The sequence below is a fragment of the Dendropsophus ebraccatus genome, chromosome 3 (assembly GCF_027789765.1).
Source record: "Dendropsophus ebraccatus isolate aDenEbr1 chromosome 3, aDenEbr1.pat, whole genome shotgun sequence".
Lineage (NCBI taxonomy): Eukaryota > Metazoa > Chordata > Amphibia > Anura > Hylidae > Dendropsophus > Dendropsophus ebraccatus.
In genome coordinates, this window is record NC_091456.1 from 143,046,938 (window position 1) to 143,071,773 (window position 24,836).

Sequence of the window (24,836 nt, forward strand, 5' to 3'; positions counted from 1 at the left end):
ACAAAGATAGCACTGGTTGGGATCCAGACACTTGATGCCATTGATCATAGGGACAATGTTTGTTTTTCTTTCTGGTGCCATGCCCTTTGGCTTTTGGATGCGACTGGCCTCTCCATTGTCTTCAGTGGACCTCTGAAGTCTATATTTCCCTTTTAGTAAGTTTTGGTCCCATGTCATGGAACTAGACAGATGTCAGAAGATGTGGTTGAAGCTTAGTCAACTCAAGCAGCATCACTGCATTTTGCACTGCAGTACATGTATGGAAATGATAGTGGCTACATTTAACATACTTGCATCCAAAAACTTTAAGATACATCAACGAAACATGCCCCCCTCGAGGCTGGGAAGAATTACTATCCTCCTAACCAGCTACACCGGTATGTGAAGTACACTGAATCACTCTGCACAGGTGGCCTATCTTATGACAGTACATCGCTGAAGCAGTCCAAACAAAGAAGAATTGTAAAATTCTCTTGTTATTTCTCATCCACTGTAATACAGAAAGGTGAACAAGCAATTCATTATTTTCATCTGTGTGGCTTCTACTTGATGGGTACGAGAGATGTAGCATATAACAGGGTCACCATATGCTACTGAGGCTTTGAGTATACACTTGGGCTTTGAAGAGCATCATCCCTTGAACTGTACAGTAGAGGCAGTCAGGCAGTGAGATTCCACTTCTGTATGTTTATTATCTAAATTATCTCTAAGAATATTTCAGTGCTTTGCATATTATGAAGGTGACTCTCATAGTGAGCTGCACATGCGATGTTCTCACTATTCTGTATTCCTTGCTCTGCAGTATTAACGTATGCCTACTTACAATATGATTGTCGCAACAAAATGAGCTACTACTTGATATACAGGTTTATTAAAGTAATCTGCATTTTAATAAAGAGTACGTATAAAGAGAGTGGCAATGTGAGGATTTGTGTATATAAAAATCACAGGGAATGCTAATGAGGGCAGCAGGGGTGAGACCCATGATGAAGATTCTAGACAGGAGTTGCGTCCTATTTTAGAGCTGACCTAAAGCACCTTTGGTTTTTCTGTTTTACAGATCAGAAATTGCCCAAAAGTTATTAAAAAAAGTGGACTAAGAGAAAAAACTACATTTGAAACAGAGTCTTACAATAAATATGTTAACAAACTTGTTAAAAAAGAGGTGATGCGGATGGAGGACCTCTAATCTTTCCTAAGGACGACTCATAAAAGGTTCCTCAAAACATGGCACCTTATAGTTATCCCCAGGTTATAGACTACCAGAGGATCCGTTCCTGGGCTAAAGCTGTGATGCCATGATTTGATGTGAAGATGTGGTGCTGTGATGTACCCCTTATAAAAGGCCGCAAAGGTTTGGCTCAAGGCAACACAATCGCTAGATATCCTATTAAAGGGAACCAATCAGCCCAATTGGATCTCTTAATAAGGCTCCTGTGCAGCTCGCGGCACGTATAGGCTGTGGCTGCAGCACAGACTTTATACCAGAGAAAATTAAGTTTAATCCCCCGGTGTGTGTCAGGAAGAGAGGTGGGAGGTAGTTATCTGGGCAGCTCCCCACCCTTGTCTAGTCACCGCTCTCTACCTGTCAGCGCTCTCGGTGGGATGATTGACAGGAAGAGGCGCCAGTAACAGGCCTCTCTGCCTCTCACTCATTGAGCTGATTGGTTCCCTTTAAACTCTGGGTGTGCAATGATTACAAAAATTAGTGTGGACTCTCAGAATAATTTCCTCTGGTAGGCCCAAGGAACTTCAGTCTGACACTGAATCTATTAACAAAATAATGAATATCCTCAAAAGGAATAACTTGTCTCCTTAGAAGACCGCCAAACTGACATGTAAAGACCTATAGGCCAGGCACTGAACCTCTGGATTGGCACCAGAAAGCAAGAGTCTTTGTTTTAGAGTGCACCATCTATAAATACTTCTCAAAACGTTCAAAACTGTACAGATAATCTTATTTTATCAATGGAACGCCTTTTTTGTTACCTCTATGAATGCTCCTTCTCAGCTTATTACACAAATCAATGCGTGGGTTCTCTGAATTTTCATCGATGCATCCCGGGCTTTGTTCTGGTGAGGACAGGCCTTTACTGAGGTCCAGGGGTACTTTGCCAGTGGTGGGTGGTGGAGAGGTTGCTGGGCTGAACACTGAGGTTGGGCTGCTTGCGCTGGATGATGTGGATAAGTCTAAAGCCCCAATTCGTGAATTTAATGGGGAGTTTAGAGACAGTTTTCTTGCTCTGACAGGTGACGACGTTCTAGAAAGGGACAATGGAGGTGGAGAAGAAAACTTGCGGCAGAGATGTGGTGACTTCCCATCTAGGCTTTGGCTAGATGCGAAGAACAACTCTAGAGATCTACATTACAAAAGAAGGAAAGCAAAATATGTGTAATTATGCCATGTTATACTGACCTGTCCTGTAGAAGTCAATTAAAAAGAAAAAATAAGGTCAACGACCTTTCAGTGGGCATAGGAGTCAGATTATTAGTGGTCTCATCTTTAGTGAGGCTTATAGCCAAGGATGTATAGACTATATGTGAAAATACCAACAGAGGAGATCATTGATCCTTGGAAGGACACTGAATTGTTCTCCACTGTTTTATCCAAATCCATGTCCAAACCTCCATTTTGGGTACAATCATACAAAAAGATTAAAATATTGGTGGAGCAAAGTTACATTGGACTACACTGATGTTGGCAGATAAGGATATTCTATTGTATAACATGTCATCTGGCACTAGATAACTAAGAAGCCACTTTAACATTGGAATAAGGCTCAAAAATGCAGATAAGCCATAACAGTAATTTTTTTCGTAAGTGGATTGCCGTATAGGAGTTACCTGACTGGTATTGATGTGAACGGTCTCTTGTAAATATCAGCTAGTTTTTCCAGCACTACAAAGGCGGTGGTAAATATCCTGTAGGTATGCAGGAAAGTGTTGAGAAAATCAATGCTGAGGAAGCGTAAGTCAGTCAGTCTCTCCAGGAGGCGCTCCACACTGGCATAGCGGATCTGAGGGACCTTGCAGGAGTTCAAAGTTTTGCTGAAACATATATCGACATCATCTCTATGAAGTCTGGCATCAGACCTATGAATAAAAGAAATGTCACAACTCCTGTGGTTAGAGGTCATAGACCGGGAGAGAGTTACTACTTGCCGCTTGTTATTTCTATATGTAATGGCGACAGTCAGGTGGTTCTACAGCCCCAGTTGCTTACCTAGTTTGGGATTAAAACACTGTAAATGGTGGATAACAATTGACCCCCATTGTGTGAACTAATTCGGACTGGCTCACCAGGGAATCCAACTCTATGTGTACATCACTGTTCCCATAGTTCACAGATTATCGTTTTACTACAAATACATTACTCAGCGGGTATTTAGTAGATGTTTAGGCTGTTTGATAAATGTGTTGCATTCATAAACTGTGTACTCCAAGCTAAAAACAATTAGTTGACTTAAAGCATTAGTATAATTTATATAAACTATTGAAATGTTATCCAGACATGTCATGAGTTTACATCACACTGGGTCTCAGTCCTGAGACACACTGTGATCGTGAGTTATAGTCTATGGAGCCCGGCTCCTGTAATCTGCTGGATCAGGCAGCCAGTTGGGGAGTGGGCTACCATGCTCATCCTCTTAATTTTGACTCAAGATTGCAGCAAGTTTTAAGGCCCTATCACACCGGCCAACTGAGAGGGGCAAACGAGCACTATTAGCACTCGTTTGCTCCTCGTTCCACGCTCGCTGCCGCCGCTATTCCGTGCGGCAGCAGCGAGCGGGTGAGTCCAGGGAGGGCCGTGGGGAGGGCTGCCTGGGTGATGGCTGATCGTCCGGGCAGCCCATAGGATATAGCGGCGGTCTGCTGCCGCCGCTCCTATTGCACGCAGCGATGGCAGCAGATCGTTGCTTTATAAGTCGTTTGTCTTTCAACATGAACGATGTCGGCTGATCGTTGCCCCTTATTCCACTGGACGATTATCGGCTGAATACGGCCGATAATCTTTCCGTGGAATATGGCCTTCAGGTATGAGACCTGGTGCAATCTAGTCCTTTGATATGTCAGATGTTAATATGTTATTATAAAGCTTGTGCCAGATTCTTAAACATTTTTGGCGCATTTTAGGCCATGCCTCTTTTTGTTAAGGTCACATGAGCAATGTAACAAAAATATATTGTTAAAATTATAAATTATCATTAAACTATCTTATACATTTAATATAAGAAAATGGACTTTCAGTACTCACCCTGGCTGACTCAAATCACTTACATATAAAGAGCATTCGATATTAAATTATTTCCCTCTAGTGAAAAGGTAGTCATAGAAATGTCTCAGGAGCGGATATTAATATAATTTCAGTGCTTACATCAAATTACATTCTGCTGCTGCCAAAATTCCTCCAGAACAGAAAAGACATAAGCACAGCAGAGTATGCCTGCAGGACTCCTCTAGTGCTGCACCACTACATACCTGCCTAACTTCATGCTAAAAATGAAGCAAAGTTATCTGCATGGAGCAGCTTTAAATGCTCTAAAATCCTAGCGTAACTTGTGCAAGTAAAAAAAAAAGCCTGGGGATAATAGATCAAGCCCTGTGGCTGCATGGAAAACATGGATACAAAGATGGTTGCATCAATCTTTTCCAGTTCTTGCAAACCCAAACTTACTGTAACTTTGCTCCCCTTTAATAAGGGCATGGCTTGCAAGCAACTCCATTCGCCAAAAATTGCACTGAAATCGTGGTGTAACATTGTGACTAGAGAAGAGCAAACCGCTCATCTAAACAAAGTGAATCGCTTTGTCTGATCAGCGCTCCGCTCATTGAGCCGACTGCCTTTCAGCACTGCTCGCTCTCTGCCATTCCTTCCAGGATGCTGTGAAAAGCAGGCTCCTATCCAGGGAAACATATCCCAGTTTCCCAGGATTGGATCCAGCTTTTCTCCGCTCTGGGTGGAACGGCAAGGGGCGACGCAGCGCTGAAAGGCAGTCAGCTTGATGAGCAGACCATGCTGCACACAATAGTAACTCTGGATACTAGCTCATGGTCAAAATATTGTGACTCAACTGTGTTGTTGATCCAAACTTAAGCTACATAGTCTAAAGATTTACCAAAAAGAGTGTGGATGATGGCTTCTTACCTGATCATGTGTGGCACTGTCACCTTTGAATTCTCCTCAAACACATTGCTCATCAAACCATTGCATCTTATATTCTCAATACACTGGCAAAATAATCAGAGCAAGACATAGTTAGTACATTGCAACTGTATGGTCTTCAAACAGGCCCGTATCTGCCATGAGGCGAAGTGAAGTCTTTGCCTCAGGCGGCAGATAACACAGCCCTTGAGGGGGGCGGCATCAGCGTCCTGTGTCCTTATCATTACAACTAGTTATGGCTCAGTGCCCAGCCGTGTTTCCTGTCAGTTGCCTCATGAGAAGCGCTGAGGAGGCACTGGAAGCCTCGTATTCACAGGTATTCACATCACATAAGACATAGATATAGTGTCTCCTGCTGTTAACCCTTTCAATAATGCAGAGTTATTATACTCTGCATCACTTACACACTGTAGAAAAGAAATAGTTAACAGCAGCGGGGACGCTATATTATGTCTTCTCTGCACTGCCGAACTCCGAGCTGACCTCAGCATAGTGCAAGAGCAGGAGAAGAGGGATAAAAGTAATAATCTGCTCTGCTGTTAACTCTTTCTGTATTGCAGAATGTACGTTTTTTCAGTACTGAAAGAGTTAACAGAGTTAACAGAGCAGCCCGTTTTATGGCTCTTCTCCGGCTCCTGAGGTCAGAGGTCAGCAGTTGCAGATTGTTGTTTGTGGCATCTGCCTGAAGCTCTCAGGGGGCCCATAGTGGCTCAAACAGTTAAAAACTCTGGTTACCGCACGGCGCACACTGTTATCTATAGTGGTGTCCCATACACACTGCGATGCTGCACTGTGCCTGTCCTGGATCTTCTCTCCCTGACTATTGCTCTCAGGTCCCTGCAGTTTAGACTCCTGTGAGGTCACAGGATAGGACACTCAGCTAAGGCATTAATCATGTTGAATGGGGGGACCTGGGAGTGCTGGAGTTCTTGTATGGGGAATCTGAGGGGCACTATGCACATGGTGATATTACAGGGAATGTGAGGAGGGCAGGAGGCATGATAATCTTGTAGGGGGAATGTGGGGAAACAGGGATATAATGCTGAAATGCAATTTTTCAGCTCATTCAAGTACAGCTGCTAGTACTGCTTCATCTGTGTATTTTTTATGCTTATTTAACATAAAAATAGACAATCGAGATTTAAATCGAGAATTGTCTAAAAAAAAATAAAATATCGAGATATTTTTATTTATTTTTTTTTTGGGGGGGGGGGCGCTTTGTCAGTTCTCGCCTCAGGCGGCAGAAATGCTAGAATCGTCCCTGCCTTCAAAGGTCACTCCACTCATATACAAAAAATAGAGAAGGCCATTTAGTAAATAATAATAAAGTTATTGCCAGTTAAGCTATACAGTGAATTTCTCCAGAGTAATGGCTTAATACCATTTGCAAGTCACAGCTGCACCTCTCCCCATAGACTATGCACAGATTATAATTCACACCTCACACTCTCTGCTCACTTATACATATACAGCAACATGTAATCAATGTGCACAATAAGATTAGCTTTCTGGCACCCTGATCTCTGCAGAACTCCTAATCCTCCAATGTTTCTTCCTTCTCCTGATATTAAACACTTTGTGTTTTTCACATGTATAGACCAGTGCTGGTGCTGCAGTCCTTTCTTTTGAGCCTCCACCCGGTTCCGGTGCACATTGGTCTATTCCCGAGCACTGGCCTGGCATGAAGCACTGGGGACGGGCCTGCTGGCCCCCAGCGTGACAAAACCCCCTCTGTGATGCGGCTCCTTTAGAACCATTGGAGCCGCATCACATAGGGGAGGGGAATTCTTTAATTCTTCATACTGGGGTCGGCAGGCCTGCCCCCTGTGCTTCATGCCAGGCCAGTGCTCGGGGAATAGACCCATTTTTCTCTGATATGTGGTTTTATTTTCCACATTTTAAAGTGAATGTACCACCAGTACATCGATTTTGTGATTTTTACATGGACAGACTAGTGCCGGAATGGGGATGCCGATGCCGCAGTCCTTTTTTTTGTCATCCTCTTTGTGACAAATTGGATAGTCCCTCTCCTTGGGATATGGCGCCAGAGTATTTGCAGTTTAAATAAGCTTTGGCCCAGAGAAGACGGCAGCACTTTTGGATTACATTGACAAATGGCTTCTTCTTTGCATGATACCCCTTTAATGGACTGTACAGCAAGCTGTGTGCATAGACAATGAGTTCTAGAAGTGTTCCTGAGCCCATGCAGTGATTTCCAGTTCAGAATCGGGCCTGTTTTTGTTGCAGTGCAGCCTCAGGGCCTGTACGCAGATCACAAGCATTGATATTTAATTGTATTTTTTCATTACATAGTCTCAATTTCAACATCTGATATGTTCTGTGTTCTATTGTGAATAAAATGTGAATCTATGAGATTTGCAAATCACTGTGTTGTATTTTTACATACATTTATTTACTGGGGTTGTCAATTTATCCAACTGTCTATCTGTCTGTCTCTAGGTTTATCTACACACACACACTGTATGGCAGGGGTCCTCAACTGACTGTCCAGACCCCTGCTGCGCTCTGTACAGTAACTATGAGCGCTCATAGTTACCGTGCAGCAGCACTGACAGAGAGGGAGCCGTTGGATCCCTCCCTGTCTGTCACTCTTGTGGCCGCAGTGGTAACAAGAGGCCTCTCTTTCTCTAGTGCCGATACTGAACTGACGGCTTCTTGTGACCACTGCAGTGCGGCCACAAGAGGGGAAGAGAAAAAGAGATGCCCAGACCAGGTGAGTATAAGTGTTTTTTTATGTTATATGCTATATGGGAGGGGGAGCACAGGGGGGCTATATACTACTGGGGAGCACAAAGCAGGGGTCTATATACTACTGGGGGAGCGCACAGGTGGGCTATATGGGAGGGGGAGCACACAGGCTCTATATACTACTGGGGAACACAAAGCGGGGGCGCTATATATTACTGGGGGAGCACTCAGGGGGGCTATATACTACTGGGGAGCACAAAGCGGGGGGGGGGGGGCTATCCGTCTAACAGATCTATTTAACCCTTTGATAACAGGCCAATTTTAATTCTTGCGCTTTTGTTTTTCCTCCTTGTGTTTAAAAACTTTTTTTAAACAGTAACTTGAAGTCCCCCTGTGGGGCTTCTATAATAACTACACTGATCTCTCATAAGGATCAATGCAGTACATATGTACTGCATTAATTAATGAGATCAGTGCTCGATTACTATGGGCTATGGAGCCCATAGCAATTAAGTGCCAAGCTGGGATCAGTGCCATTTCAGTGCTGAGCGTCAGCCCAGCCAAAAGCAAGGATCGCCCCTCTAAGATTGCATTGTGAGGGGGCAATCCCACTACTAGAGTACCATAGATGGGGATTAGAAGCCATTTAAATGCAGCATGGCTAATTAACCAGGCACAGTGATCAGCAGCCGTGAGCCGTGTGGTTCAGAGCCGTGGGGCGTGAGGTTAAGGGCTTAATGCAAAAAGTGTGAACCCAGCCTCAAAAGGTAAGTTACAGACAATTGAAAATATAATATTATATGGACAGTCAAAAAAAGAATAGAAAAACAATATAAAAAAACTGATTAAAAAAACGAATGAAAGTCTCATATATTCATTTTAATTCAGCAAAGGGGTTCTTCATTTCTTCTCCAGCCACATACTTATCTTAGTAGTTTTTTTCACATACTTGTCCATGGAATGTGCAAAGTAATTATGCCTTACCTCCCGTTACCTACAGACAGCAGTGTAAAGAATATGTAATCTCTAAATCTCTCTTCCAAGCGCCTGTATTTGTTATACAGTATTAAGGAAATACTGAATCTAAATGAATATGCATGACTATGAACATGATGGGAATTATAAACTCTGAATACATTTCAAGTTCTAATACATGAATGGGTAGGATATTGTATAAATCATTATCTATTGTGTGCTGTCACAAAGACCTTGATCTATCTCCTGCTACATTGTTTAGTTCTTATTACTTTGCCTTACTTATCCTACGATTAATAGAAAAGCTATTCTTCACATACCAAGAATGATGGACTGAATACAGTTCTGTCATACAATTACAATTTCTATTTTAGATTGCAGCTTCAGTATTTTAGAGGTCCAAAGCAGGGCGTAACTACAGGAGGTACATACGGTCCTGGTGCATAAGGGGGACCCAAATAGTGGGTTTGGCTGACATTTATCTAAATGTGTATATATTGCTTATTAGTTTTGAGCGAGCATTAAAATGTCTAAACGCTCATTACTCGAGTAATGAACCCCATTAAAATCAATGGGAGACACAAGCTGCTCGGCAGAGCAGAGGGAGCCTGGTTAACCTATTTAATTTTTTGGTTCTAATTTTTGTGTATTTTGTCCCTTGAAGGGAGGTTTAAATGAAAAATATGTAATCGCTTTCTGCTAGACACATTAGAACTCCGGTGGTATGTCAGTAATTGCAGGTATCCCGCCGGAGTTCTAATGTGTCTTGCAGAAAGTTATTGCATTTTTCCGTTCTAATTTTTGTATATTTTGTTGAACAATCCCTTGAAGCGATGAAATATAATAAAAACAGAATGAAAACTGGATGGGAGATATAACTTACTGTTTGACATTCGGTCGTCACTTATTAAAAATATATGGCCACCTTTACCCGAGCACCATGAGCATGCTCACTCAACGCTACCAAAAAAGCCAACATGTCAGAGAATTCTCTACAGATACCTGACAAAATGTTTTAAATCAGTTTTTTTCAGTCATCTATGATCTCTTTTGTATATAAGGCACGTCACTAAAGAAAATCACTTAGATATGTTATTTTACATAAAAAGGAATAAAAAACAGCATATTATATTTGATCCTTGTATTACAATTTATAAAGGTAGATATTAAAGGTAAAAAAAATAAAATTACGATAAATACCTGACTGATATCACTGGTCCAAGCTGCTTTCTCTTGACGTGACGGGGCCAGCAGAACCACAGTGAAAGGCGTAGCATCTACCGATTCCACCACAATCTTGAAGTCCAGGTGGCCAAACACATATCCAGACCCCTTTGCTTGAGAGAGTAAAATTATAATTACAACAAATGCGCAAACCATAGAATGACCATATAATACAGATAAGAGTAAATCTTAAATTGTACTTATTTGCTACATGACAATAGGCATTTACATCCCTATACACTTTTAATATACATGACACCTATTTTCTGCATCATGTATTTAAAACCTTAATATAATATTGTATGCTCAACCCTTGGCCCAAGACAAGCTATATCCCTCCACCACCTCAACCTCATCACTGACGCCACTACTAGTTGGTCATACAAGCTATATTATTTATGGCAAGATCAGGACTTCTACCCAATGCTGTAGTGCAAGGTGGATGTCCTGGGGTCAAAATAGCAACCATGATAATATTTCATCCAGATCAAATGTGCCGGAAGCTCGGTATATTTTAATTTAGATGATATAATATGCTGCCACTGGAGACTGCATTGATATAAATTGATATTCAGTAGAAATGGCATTTCAGCCTCTTGTGAAACGTGCGTCGAGGCGCACACAGTAATAGGGGTTTGTGACATTGGTCTGGCACAGGGCATATGATGTGGGCTGATGTGGATCTGTGGTGGGATTTAATATTTGTGTGCCTGCCTTTGTTCAATTTAACCTGTATATTGCTACCTAACCGCTATCTACCTCATTGCATTGGCACTTTGTATACGTTTAAATGGGCTATCACGGCCATATATTCATTTATTTTACCTCATTGCATTTGCACTTTATTTGTATATAATTTAATTTGGATGTATGGGGATACTTGATGTTGGTTTCTATATATAATTTCTCTACAGGTTGTGCGGCACAGATTACCAATACTTTTATATCTGTATGATATTAAAATTTTTAATTATTTTCCCAAAGACCCCATCTATGTAAAGTACTATTTAATATAACATGAGATCACATTACTAATACTGATTACCTGTCCCACTTGCCCTGAATATACCGGTACCTAGTCCCCCCTAACTGTACTTTCACGGGTGTTTTTAACTATTTGGATTTTTGTGTTAATAAAAATGGATATCTAATATATATTTTTGTATGTTGTTTTCATTATTCTTTTTGGGGTGGAAAATATAGGTGTTATACATGTTAATATTTCATTCAGATCAAATGTGCCGGAAGCTCGGTATATAGTGATTTAGATTATATAATATGCTGCCACTGGAGACTGCATTGATATAAATTGATATTCAGTAGAAATGGCATTTCAGCAGTATATCAGACAGTTATGACAGGGTCTGGGGCTAGAATATGTGTAAAATTCTTATAAGTACCAAAAACATAAGGGTGTCAACAATATGTGTAAATTGATTAATGGTCATGACAATTATTTGCAGATGTTATATGTTTATTATTGACCTTGTAGAGGGTTAACAGAGTAGATTCTCCATTTTTGTGGATGATACTAAACTGGGTAAAGTAATCAGCACAGAGGATGATAATATCATATTACAGAGGGATTTGGGGAAGCTGGAAGCTTGGGCAGAAATATGGCAAATGAAGTTTAATGGGGATAAATGTAAGGTTATGTACAGTTATGTACTAAATAATAAAACACTGGGTAAAACTGCTTCTGAAAAAAACCCGGGGGTATTGGTGGACAGTAAACTCAACTTTAATGATCAGTGCCAGGCAGTGGCTGCCAAGGCTAATAAAATAATGGGATGCATCAAAAGAGGCATAGATGCTAAAGATGAGAACATAGTTTTGCCTCTTTATAAATCACTGGTTAGACCACACATGGAATACTGTGTACAGTTTTGGGCACCGGTATATAAGAAGGACAAAGCTGAACTGGAGCGGGTGCAGAGGAGGGCGACCAAGGTAATTAAGGGAATGGATGGTTTATAGTACCAGGACAGGTTATCAAGCTTGGGGTTTTTAATTTAGAAAAAAAAAATGTCATTGGGGCGGTCTGATTACAATGTACAAATATATAAATGGACAGTACAGAGATCTTTGTAGTGATCTCTTTACTCCTAGGCCTGTAACCCTGACAATGGGGCATCCTCTACGTCTAGAGGAAAGAAGGTTTCACCACCAGCATAAACACAGATTCTTTACTGTAAGAGCAGTGAGACTATAGAACTTTCTGACACGTGATGTTGTCTTTACTGAGTGACCACTTGAATGAAGTTGGAGTTGCACAATAAAGTCAAAGGCAGTCTGCTGCTACCACTCCTAATACACGTCACTGACTTAGGGTATGTTTACACTGAGCAAATACGTCATGCTCCATCCTAAGTGTCCCACTGTGAGTGAATGAGAGGGCGCGTGCTCCTCCGCTGCTGCCGCTTTCCGCTCTAAGAAGTGACATGTCACTTTTTTGTTTGGAGGCTGCGCGCGCTCTTCCATACACAGGCTATGAGACACTGAGACAGGCGGAGTTCCGCCTGTCTTACTCAGTGTGAACATACCCTTAATCATGCTTTTTCAGCATGTTGAAAGACAGCATGTTGAAAGACAGCAATCAGCCAACATCATGCATGCCAGCTGATCTTTACCTTTCAACATGCGCTATCACATTAAACGATTATCGGTCTGAATGGTCGGTAATCGGCCAAGTAATCGTTTAGTGTAGTAGGGCCTTGAGATGTAGTTTTCACTTGCATTATGAATTCTAAAAATCACCATGAAATGATAGCTACAGTCATATTGTTCAATGTGCCATCAATTAGCCCCAGCTCCAGTGTGACCCAGTGGGATGGCAAACATAAGATGATAAATGCCTCCCGCAGCGCAGCTAATAGTGTGGCATTGATAGATTCCAGATCAGTAAGGGGCCTGTCATAGTCCCCCCCTCTCATCATTTATAATTGCAATAGGAACAAAGCAACATGTGGAGACCAGATAAGTGACTGATATGCTCCAATACAAACTTTACTTCAGCTTTTCCTGCAAATAATGGAATACATTATACATTAAGACAGGCTTTAGTTCCTGCTACTAGTTCCCAGATACTGTAACATAAACGACTATTACCATAAGAAGTCGGCAAATAAAAGGTAAAAGTTGAAACATGTGGACCCTGATGCAAAATCTATAACAGAACACCCTTCCCCCAACTATTATGTCACATTTAAGGGGGCATCCACACGCTGTGTCTGTACAGTAGTGCAAAGGTTTTAACAGTTTAGGAGCATCATTACAAATGACGATATTCAGAGCTGTCTGTGCACGGACCATAATTACAGACAGAGACAATTAGGTTTTCTGCTGAAATTGTGCCCCTATTTCATCCCCCCCCCCAAAGCCTCCTAAGCGGCATTTGCAAATTTTGCACACACCGACCAATTGCACAGAGAGGGATCCACCACAGAGCGGATCACACTGCACATGCTCAACTGAAGACAATAGGGGGTAATTGCAGACAAGCCATCCACTTTAGGTGTATTTGCTTTTATTATCTACTGGACATATACTATATGGGGTAAAGAGCAACCCTGCAGATAGTGGTAATACCTCTTTAATTACTATTGTTTTTACTATTATTTTTTTACTGCATGCATTTACAGATGGTAAGAAAAAAACAAAATACGTGGCAAAAGCAAAAGTGACGAACATAGAATTATACTGTGATACTGTGCAGAATGACAACAGTTTTACAATGATCTTGTGTTTTTGGATTATTGCAAATCAGGTTACCAGAATATACATGAATACACATATGCAGTGTCCCAGAACAGCCATTCTTATGCTCATATTTTTATTATAACTAGTTCTGTTCTGGAAAGCTATGGTCCACTGCAAACTGCGTGTATTGTTTCACCCTTCTCAGTATTCAGGTCTGCTATTTCATTCATTTATTGCATGTGTATTCAGGTATCAGTGTCTAAAGGTATTATGTCGCCTCCTAGTGTTCAAGGATGGTACTCCTCATGTATATTCCTCTCTATATGCCTAATGGTGTGATGATGCAATGGCTGGATGTCACGTGACTGTGCCCTGCTTCCATGGTAACACCAATGGTCATCGAGCTTTTGGCTGGGGTTACCATGTGACTTCCTGTGCTACCTGAGTCTATTCCCTGCCACAGAGGGGGTAGGTTGTGAGTCGAGTCTTGTCCTCCACCATCAGGAGACAAGTTGTGCTTTTGTCCTTTCTCTCCCTGCTAAGGAGAGAGGCCTCTGTGTGCTCTGCTGCTCCAGTCCACTGGCTGTGTTCCTGTCTCGAGTCTCAAGATTCTCATCTGGGTGTCGATTCTTCAGTCATTCTTCAGTTCATCTCATCATCATCTTCTCAAATCATCAACAGCAAGTATCTCATTCAAGTCTCATTCCACCCAGCATCTTATCCTCAGTATCACTACTACTCCCATCATTCAGCACGCTACTCTCACAGCCTATTGCAGCATCACCCATTACTCTGCTTTATTCAGGATTGCCTTATTCCCGGTTGCATCCGGAGAGACTGTTGCTACTAGTTACACCGTTACAATAAATATACAACTACCGTTGTTTCTGAACCTTGGCATTGGTGTGATAATTGGTGCCCTGACTAAGGACAACGAGGAATCGCATGCCCAGTATTCCCGCAGGGTCAGGAGCCCGGTTTCCAGCTGTATCACCCTCGTGCCTACACCGTGACCACATTATCCTACAGCTGCCCCGATTCCTGCCTGTTAGCACCATCTACACTGCGGAGTGGCCCCTAGGGGCCAGGGCATCGCATTTGGCGTCACGAACAGGATTACGTTTGCATTATGTGCCCCCAAGACTGTGCCGCAGCCCCAAAAAGACTTTGCCATATCACCATGGGGGTAATCGAGGCACTCAGGGCCCTGAACTGTACACAAGATGGCCGCCGTCTTCTTCAATTTCTAACTGCGCCATACCCCGGAGAGGAGGGGGTTAATTGCCATGCTGCCCAAGCGCGGAAATCGCCCGGCGCCATGGACTTTGCATTGACTGCTCCTGATTGGCTGCCAGCGCCAGATGACGTCACTGTTGCCAGGCAGACTGCTGGGCCGGAACTTCAGCCTCTGCGCTCCGCCTCCCCCCAGGTCCTCAAGACCACGCCGGTGCGTAGCAAGATGGCGTCCTGTGAGGAGTGTAACTCCGTGGCTGCCGTACTGCCTCTACCGGAGCGTCCTACGCTTCTGCCCGAACTCGATCCAGCCTGTTTGCTAGCCCCGCTGCCCTCCGATACTGACAGCAGCTGGGGATCTGTCCAGTCCGAAGACGGGGATCAAAGCCGGGCCTCCGCTCCACGCTCCCCTGATAGCGACAAGGAGACGTCTTCTGGACTCAGCGGTGCCTCCAGCCCTGAGCATTCTGGCTCCTCCCGCTACACCTTCTCCACCGGACCATCGCTTTCTTCCGAGGACGACCGGATCCTGGACGGGTCTTCACCGGTGCCTCCAGACCCTGACCCCGGGGGTAAGACTTTCTTTAAGGGCCCAATATCTCCGGGCCTATGGCGGCCTCCAGGGCGTGATTCTCCGCCCCTACTACAATGGGTATTCGGCCGGGAGCCCAAAGTAATGCAGCTAGTAGAGGATTTACAGCGGGCACTCTCTCTCTCTCCGCCCGCCACTAAAGCTGCCCCTGCTATGGCTACTACTGCGCCTGCAGCCTCCACTATTGCCTGGCAGTCTACTGCAGCTACTACCGCCAGCGATGCTGCCTCCACCAAAGCCGGCCTAGTGCCGGAACCACCGCCATCAGTGCCCTATCCTGATTATGCCCCACTCTGGGGTCATCCATATACCCCCTACCTGGAGTCTAATGCCGCGTCCGAGCGGCTCTTCATCCGCAAATTGGAAAGACCAAGGCCAGGTGCAGCTCCTTTGGAGAGGAGAAGGGGGACTATCACAAAATTTGACAAGCAGCGGGGCTATGGTCTGGTGATGGACTCATACACCGGACTGCTGGTGCTGGTCAACAGGCGTGCAGTGATGCGAGATTACCAGCCAGCTTACCTTAACAACCTTACTCCTGGAGAGGTCATTGAGTACACCCTGATAGGGTCCCCAAAAGGTCCCTGGGCTGCAGCAGTCACCCGGCCTAAGAATCCGATACAACGGCCTTTCCTACCAACTCCATCAGAGAACTGGGAAGAAGATTGGCAGGATTTCAAGCCTCTGGGCTCTATCACTGCTGCTTCCAAGGCCCCAGGTTCAGCCACTACCACTGCTCACTCCACTGCTCCTGTTGCTGTGGCTAAAGCCGCCTGCTCGACCACCTCAGTGACATACCACGTGGCTCCCATCATTTCCCCCATCACCACAGTGACCCCTAGCGTTGTGGTCACCACCGCGGCAGATGATGCTCCTGCTCCGGCTTCCTCCCGGTATCACCCCTGGGAGAAGAAGAGGGGTGCCACTTGGGGTCCTCCAGGACACCTCTATTAAGTGTTCTCCCCGAAGGCTGAGTTCTATGACTATTTTTTCGTGTGCTGTTAAACTGTTTTGTTATGCAACGTTCAAGGTTCGTGCCTGGTCCTCCTGACCAAGTTCCCTTATTATCATCCAGCTATGTGCTGATGGACACTCATTGACCAAACTGTTCTTCAGTGCCTGTCCCAGAGCCTTTACATGGACGATGTTCTATATTGCCTAAAGAGACTCTACCACACAGAGACACTTATCCATTCCTTCCTAAAGCATTTTCCAGATTATGTGATTGTCAGAGGTTTATTATTGTACTTCAGTATTGCACTTCAGCATTGCACTTCAGTAGTCAAAAGTCTATTTTCTTGTCAGAGTCATATATATATATATTTTCCTACCTCTGAGTGAGCAGAAAAGTCATTTAGAAAGTCTCAGAGTAAGGGTCTTTTGAAAGGGTATTTTCTCACAGTGTATATTTTCATGTCAGAGTCAGTCAGTTTCCTCCTCCTCTGAGTAAAGAAGTCAGTCTACATATTTATATCTATAGCCTCAGAGAAAGTGTATTTTCTAAAAAGTGTATTTTTCAGAAGAATCTTCTATTTTCTCCATGCATAATCTCATTGTGTATTATTATCATATCTATAGCTGGAAAGATTTAGTTGAGCCAGTTCGTATGCAGATTTTCTCCAGATTTTCATTCAGATTTCTCTCAAGGTTTCCTTCAGTGTCATGTGAGCCAGTTCTCCTCAAGACCTCGCAGTATTTGTTGTCTTTTGTATTTCCCTTCCTTTTGTTTCCAGTATTTGTTCACCTCTGTCTTGTCCCAACACAGTAGTTATCACACATAGTCATACCTAACATTCACACTGGTCCATACATATTGCACCTTGGATACCCTTTCGTGTGTTTGGCCTATTGAATAATTGTGTTGTATGATTGACCGGTATGTAAGGGGCCCCCATGTATGTTTGCTTTTATTATTTTGTTCTTTTCTCTTTCAGGTGTCCAAGTCACTTCACACAAACACGCCATGGTAGTACACAGGTCTTCACAGTTTTCTTTCCAGTAGGGTAACTCATTTCCATTGGAAACCTACTGTCAAACTGACTGGAATATTGAGGGTCACCCGCCAGCAGTTAAGTTGTCCTGACTTCCATGTCAGATGGTCCACGCACTAACTACCTGTAACCAGAGTACGTTAGGCACCCCTAGGTGAAGTCCTGCCACTAGGGTTTTTTTTTCTCTCTCTCTCTTGTCACCTGTGCCTTGAGCGTGGGAAACACACATCTACATATTCACTCACACTAACATTCCTTCCTGTTGTCCTGGTCCTCTATGTTCATTCGGCCACATCTACCTCAGCTTGTGGTTCGCCGAGGTCGGCTCATTTCTAGTCGGGAGGTATGCAGTGTCCCAGAACAGCCATTCTTATGCTCATATTTTTATTATAACTAGTTCTGTTCTGGAAAGCTATGGTCCACTGCAAACTGCGTGTATTGTTTCACCCTTCTCAGTATTCAGGTCTGCTATTTCATTCATTTATTGCATGTGTATTCAGGTATCAGTGTCTAAAGGTATTATGTCGCCTCCTAGTGTTCAAGGATGGTACTCCTCATGTATATTCCTCTGTATATGCCTAATGGTTTGATGATGCAATGGCTGGATGTCACGTGACTGTGCCCTGCTTCCATGGTAACACCAATGGTCATCAAGCTTTTGGCTGGGGTTACCATGTGACTTCCTGTGCTACCTGAGTCTATTCCCTGCCACAGAGGGGGTAGGTTGTGAGTCGAGTCTTGTCCTCCACCATCAGGAGACAAGTTGTGCTTTTGTCCTCTCTCTCCCTGCTAAGGAGAGAAGCCTCTGTGTGCTCTGCTGCTCCAGTCCACTGGCTGTGTTCCTGTCTCGAGTCTCAAGATTCTCATCTGGGTGTCGATTCTTCAGTCATTCTTCAGTTCATCTCATCATCATCTTCTCAAATCATCAACAGCAAGTATCTCATTCAAGTCTCATTCCACCCAGCATCTTATCCTCAGTAACACTACTACTCCCATCATTCAGCACGCTACTCTCACAGCCTATTGCAGCATCACCCATTACTCTGCTTTATTCAGGATTGCCTTATTCCCGGTTGCATCCGGAGAGACTGTTGCTACTAGTTACACCGTTACAATAAATATACAACTACCGTTGTTTCTGAACCTTGGCATTGGTGTGATAATTGGTGCCCTGACTAAGGACAACGAGGAATCACATGCCCAGTATTCCCGCAGGGTCAGGAGCCCGGTTTCCAGCTGTATCACCCTCGTGCCTACACCGTGACCACATTATCCTACAGCTGCTCCGGTTCCTGCCTGTTAGCACCATCTACACTGCGGAGTGGCCCCTAGGGGCCAGGGCATCGCACATATACATTCACTGCCCTCCTGCTGCACTTTGATTGTAAAGCACCGTCTAAGATCATAGCCCTGGGGGTACTTTGATGACATATATTTGCACTGGATCTGGTTGGCTTAGAAAACAATGATGAACACTCTAGCTAGCAGATGCAGTGATAGGATAATGGTACTTACAGTCATCATCATTGATGTCTGGTTCTTCAATCAGTGTACATTCAATCAGAGAAAGGACCCCACCTGTCTGTACAAATAAGACAACATGATGGCAATGCAAAGTAAATGATAGCATCGGCTACATTCTAACATTACACAGACATGCCAATTCAGATTACCCAACTGCACCATCATCACTGGAGAAACTAGCCTTAGGACTTACCAGTAACTGCCTGCTGTGCCATAACTTAAAGGAGAAGTCCAAAGAAAATTTTTATTAAAGCATTGTATTGCCCTCCAAAAGTTATACAAATGACCAATATACACTTATCACGGGAAATGCTTATATGCTTTTTTCCCTGCACTTACTACTGCATCAAGGCTTCACTTCCTGGATAAAATGGGGATGTCACGACCCGACTCCCAGAGCTGTGCGGGCTGTGGCTGCTGGAGAGGATGATGGCAGAGGGATGCTCAGTGTCCCTCCAGTGCCCGGTGTCCCTCAGTGTCCCCCTGCCATCATCCTCTCCAGCAGCCACAGCCCGCACAGCTCTGTGAGTCGGGTCGTGACATCACCATTTTAGTGAAGCCTTGATGAAGTAGTAAGTACAGGGAAAAAAGCACTTTATAAGCATTTCCCATAAGTGTATATTGGTGATTTGTATAACTGGAGGGCAATACAATACTTTAATAAAAAAATGTTTGCCGGATTTCCCCTTTAATCATAGCCAAAGTCCCAATAGAAATAATACTATGAAAATAGCTAAGGAGCCCTAAAATGTACACCTAAAGGGAACCGTTCATATTTAAAACACAGCCCTGTCTGTGGGTATCATATTATAGACTTATTATTCATGTAAATCTCTACCTATTCTAGGCACCAGATCTCCCCCTTCTTCTCATAGGCCTAGGTCCTTGAGTTGGTCCTTAGGATATGCTATAAATTTCAAAGATTGGAATTCCCCCTTTAAAGCTTGGACATTATAACACCTCAAGTCCCCCATTTACATGGATATAATCAGCCAAATATCTTTGCTATTTGTAAAGTGGAGGAGCCATGTGGATGGAGGATACTTCAAAGCTCCTTATGACTGACAAGAAGAGGATTAGCGGACACAATCCAGCACGTCAATACTCTCTACTGATGGTCCTCTGATGCCCAAGCGCACTGTTAGAAGATGCCCCCCTAAGCAATGAGAGCTGTAAAGTACATTTAAAGCCAAACCAAGTGAAGGTTTTTACATTAATGGCATTACTATTTCCATTCTCTGAAGCTAAGAATAGAGAGATTTAATCCACACTTTCAATGCCATCTACCTTCCTCCTCCTGTGCAGGTCATGGACTCATGTCACTTGGCTGAGAGCACATTTTACAGAGCTGTCAGATAACGCTTCATGTTAAGCACACAGTCATCTGTTTACACATCCTCCGATGAAATATATGTGATTTCTCTTTTACATATTCTATAGCTTTCAGCAAAGTGCACTGAGCATTAACCTTATAATGCCCTGGGATCCTCTGCTCTTTTCAACTGCATTAACTTGATTCCTTATCAAGTCCCTTCACATTGTCAATGTCATTTAGACCTCATTTTCAGGAAATGAATATGAAATGTTTTACACATTCTTATACCAAGAGATTTGCACATATAATATAAACTTGCATTGGTACATGCGTGTTGGATCGGTGTAACAAGGTGTCCCAGGAACTCAACAACTACAAGAACAGCAGGGACCAGTGGCTGCTTCCTGATACTCTCTGACACCTTGAAACAAGTGGAGCCATTGCTGGCACTGGCAGGAGCCCATAACAATTGTTGGAATAAGGTATCAAAAATCTTTACTGATCACTGAACCTCTTTAGCTTAGCTTGAATATTTCTGAAGATGAATGAGCTTGTTTATTTAAGGGGGTCACCATCCCTAAATCTAAGAGATACTTAAAGTGGCCCTGTTATAGAAAAAAGTTTTCATCTCTCTGGGTCTGGGTGGTGAGACTCTACTGATTGCTCAGCTAAAAGTTCCCTACCCATCTCTAGCAGCGAGCGAGCAAACAACAAGAGATGACGAGAGAAATACTGAGAGTTGCCCTCCCCACTCCCGCATTGCAGAGATCAGTGAGCGTATCAATGATCAATTCCAGACTGGTTAAAACCTTTTGCATGTCATTTTTTTCTTTATTTACTTTTTAACGCCAATGATACTTCATCTAAATGTTTCCAAACCCTGCTCTAAGGTGCAGCTCAAAATTACCTTAAAATAGTTGGTAAAGGGGTACTCCAGCAAAAAATGTTTTATTTCAAATCAACTGGTGCCAGAGATTTGTAATTTACTTCTATTAAAGAATACATCACTTCCTGCAGGAAGCTGATGTACTGGAAGTACTGGAAGACTGGAGATTTTTTAAATAGAAGTAAATGACAAATCTCTGGCACTTTCAGATACTAGCTGATTTGAAAGATTTTTTTTTTTGCTGAAGTACCCCTTTCAGATTGTATTTTATTTTTACACTATGGTATAAGAACCCAGAAAACTGATGAAAATGAAAAAAAAAAAATTTTCCCCGAAGATCTTACCTTGAGTAAATGCAATTTCCCCCCTGAGCTTCTTGTGCATATTAAGAAATGTTTTGTGAATAGGAAACATTGCCTTTCCCCTTCTCTTTTCAAAGACAGCGGCCCCAGGCGAACCTTGCTTAGCTTCCCTCTCTCTACAGAAGGGACCTGGATGAGAGTACCTGGAAAGGAAATAACTTATATTGTAGTCTTTTTAGGATCTAGCTTACATTTACCAACAATTGTGTTTGTTTTTGTTTGGAAGTTCATTTAAAGGGATTGTCTAGGGGTTTAGTCTCCTACTAAACAATAAAAACCTTGTGAATACCAACCTCCTGATCACAATTTTAGTTATTCTTTTCCCACTGCAATTGGCAGCAGGAGCATGTGATGTTTTATTCTTCTAAAAACTACATTTCCCTGCATGCAACAGGGCTGAGCCAGGCTGCTTTACACCTTCTCCCTGTAGCTGTTCATCCTTCCCATTATTCCCATTTCAGCTTGGTACCTGCTATCTGATCACCAGGACCGCCACTGATCCTGAGAGCAGGAATACAATATGGATAAGGGATAACATGCAGAGATGAGAATACTCCTTAAGGGTGCGTTCACACCTACAGGATCTGCAGCAGATCTGCAGCAGATTTGATGCTGTGTTCAGTTATTTAAATAAAATCTGCTGCAGAAAATCAGCTGCAGATCCTGTAGGTGTGAACGCACCATTAGGGTACGTTCACACTTACCGGATCCGCAGTTGATTTTCTGCTGCGGATATGCAGCGGATCTGCAGCAGATTTCATTAAAATAACTGAACACAGCATCAAATCTGCACCATCAAATCTGCTGCGGATCTGCTGCAGATCTGCTGCGGATCCTGTAGGTGTGAACGCACCCTTACGGTGCCTTCAAATGTACCATATTGCGCTGTGAGTTTTGTCATGAAATCTGCTGCCATACCAGTTTCAGTCTAGGGTACGCCGATCTTGCAGTGAATTTTCAGTGCACTGCAAGAAAGGAGTCCCTAGCCTTATAAAACCTAAGAAATTGTGCTGCTGGTATAGTAAAATCATACATGTCCACGCTCCCCTGATGCCCTCTGGCGCTGACTCTGGTCCCCACTCAATGATAGCCCACTCAGCCAACCACTGGCTCGGTAGTTGTAATTGGCTGAGCGGCCCGTCAGTGAGCAGGAGCGGGTCGGGGGAATTTCGGGGACGGTGAGCACGGTGTGAAGTATGGCTGCCTTATTAGTTTTTGACTACACCAGCAGCACAATTTCTTAGGTTTTAAAAGACTATGGACTCCATTTCTCACAGCGGAATAAAAATCTGCTGCAAAAATGGCGTGCCATAGACCTTAAAAGGATACTCCGGCCCAGACGTATTTTTTCAGATATGGCCGGGGAGGGGGTGGTTATTGATGCCTGAGGTCACTTACCTCCCCAATTCCCACTACGGCCGCCGAATGGCTGAGCTGCCTTGAGACGTCACGTCTCGTGTGGCAGCTCAGACCAGGAAGCGGACGCAGGACGGGGGTGCGAGGCGCCGCGATACGGGACCCGGCGCTGGAACAAGGGAGGTAAGTGACCTCCGGCATCCGTAACCACCCCCTCCCCGGCCATATTTGAAAAATACGGCCGGGCCGGAGTACCCCGTTAATGGTACTCAGTATCACAGCGGATTTTGCTGCAAAACCCACAGCATAAAATCCACAGCAATACGGAACGTGTGAATGGACCCTTAAAGACAAACTTTAAAAAAAGTAAGCAGATATATAATAAGTACCTTACATTAATGTGTTTAAACCAATGGTGGATAGAATTTTAGTTTTGGAAAACCTCTTTAAATTTATTGATTCATACATAAATAATATAAGAAAATACAGATTTTTTTAGCTACATTATTATAAATCTAAAATGTATGGAAATTACCAAATGTCTAGTACTAAGGCTGTTTTTATACCATTTGCAGAAAATTCAGTTTGGTATTAGGCGGACATTGTTAAACTAAGGTATTTCCTCCATAACATAAATGAGATGTCTGAAGAACACTGTGCAACAGACAGCCAAGTGTTAGTCAAGATAGGACTAGTAAAACTGGTAATAAGGAACCTAGAGAGTAAACATAGTTTGGCCCATATAAACATATTACCATACATATCTCTAAGGCCACATCTGGGCTATGTTTATTCTGCTATAAAGATGCCCTAGAGCTTACATTTAACAAGATCTCTCCTATATATTCTACATATCTTTACAGAAGTAATAAGATTCTTGCCCATCACACACTCTACTCTTATTTATTTTCTAACTCGCTTTTATAAGAGTCCTGGCCTCCATTCCACAATGTATGAGACTATAGATGAACACTGGATTATGTGCAATGTGGCCACCTCCAGCATGTCTGACAAGTTAGGTTGTAGAGACTAAAAGTTAAAGTGAACGTACTATCAGGTACATTGCTTTTTTTTTTTTACATTAACCTACCGGCGCCGACGTGGGGATGCTGCTGGTGTGGCCCTTTTTTTGAACCGTCGCCCGGTTCCTGTGCATGGCGCTGGTCTGTTCCCAAGGATTGGCCTGCCCTCAGTGTGACGATATCAGTTTATGAATGTAAGGGTTAATTCTGTTTGTGCTTTTAAACATTTAGTTTTCTCCTAGGCTGGCCTAATGTTTCTCTATGCCTTTTTTAGCTAGTGTCTCAAACATTGGTCTAACATTTATCTAGTGTATCCTATGTTGGCTATGACCTCTTCGTTTCTGTTGTCCTTGTCTGGAGTCTAGTAAACCATATATGTATATCTTAGGGCCCACACAGGGTGATTGACGGGGGCAAAACGGGGCTTGTGATCATCGGATGATGGCGCAAACCAGTGTTCTTTGTTTGATGGGGCAATTATGACAAAAATAAATATCTGAAGAATAATCATTTCCCACCATGTAGTAGGGGATGTACAGCCCGTGGCTGATTGTCAGAAAGGGCCAGAAGACTGTATGGGCCTTGCAAAGTAGAGCTGATCACCAAGATTGGTGCTCATTTACAGCCAGCCTTGGGCTGTGGAATAGGGCCTTCTATTTGATAGTTTATTACTATCTTGTGCACTGCTCAGACACGTGGTCTTAAAAGGAGAAGTCCGGCCAAAAGTATTTTTTATTATGTTATCACTTATGGAAAGTTAGACAAATTTCTAATGTACAATAAT

At 43.2% G+C, this 24,836-nt stretch overlaps 1 protein-coding gene across 4 annotated transcripts in view; it reads right to left on the bottom strand.

Moving 5' to 3' along the window:
* Nucleotides 1-24,836, bottom strand: part of RASGRF2 (Ras protein specific guanine nucleotide releasing factor 2) — a 164,076-nt gene that overhangs the window by 27,826 nt on the left and 111,414 nt on the right. For 2 of the 4 annotated variants that reach the window (XM_069962839.1, XM_069962842.1), the window contains exons 10-15: nt 21,657-21,817; nt 19,103-19,169; nt 10,049-10,185; nt 5,147-5,229; nt 2,845-3,093; nt 1,990-2,360 (exon numbers count right to left, since the gene is read on the bottom strand). In XM_069962839.1, the coding sequence (XP_069818940.1) occupies nt 1,990-2,360; nt 2,845-3,093; nt 5,147-5,229; nt 10,049-10,185; nt 19,103-19,169; nt 21,657-21,817 (1,068 nt within the window). The remainder of the gene's footprint in view (nt 1-1,989; nt 2,361-2,844; nt 3,094-5,146; nt 5,230-10,048; nt 10,186-19,102; nt 19,170-21,656; nt 21,818-24,836) is intronic. The other 2 variants (XM_069962840.1, XM_069962841.1) reach the window with 2 other exon arrangements.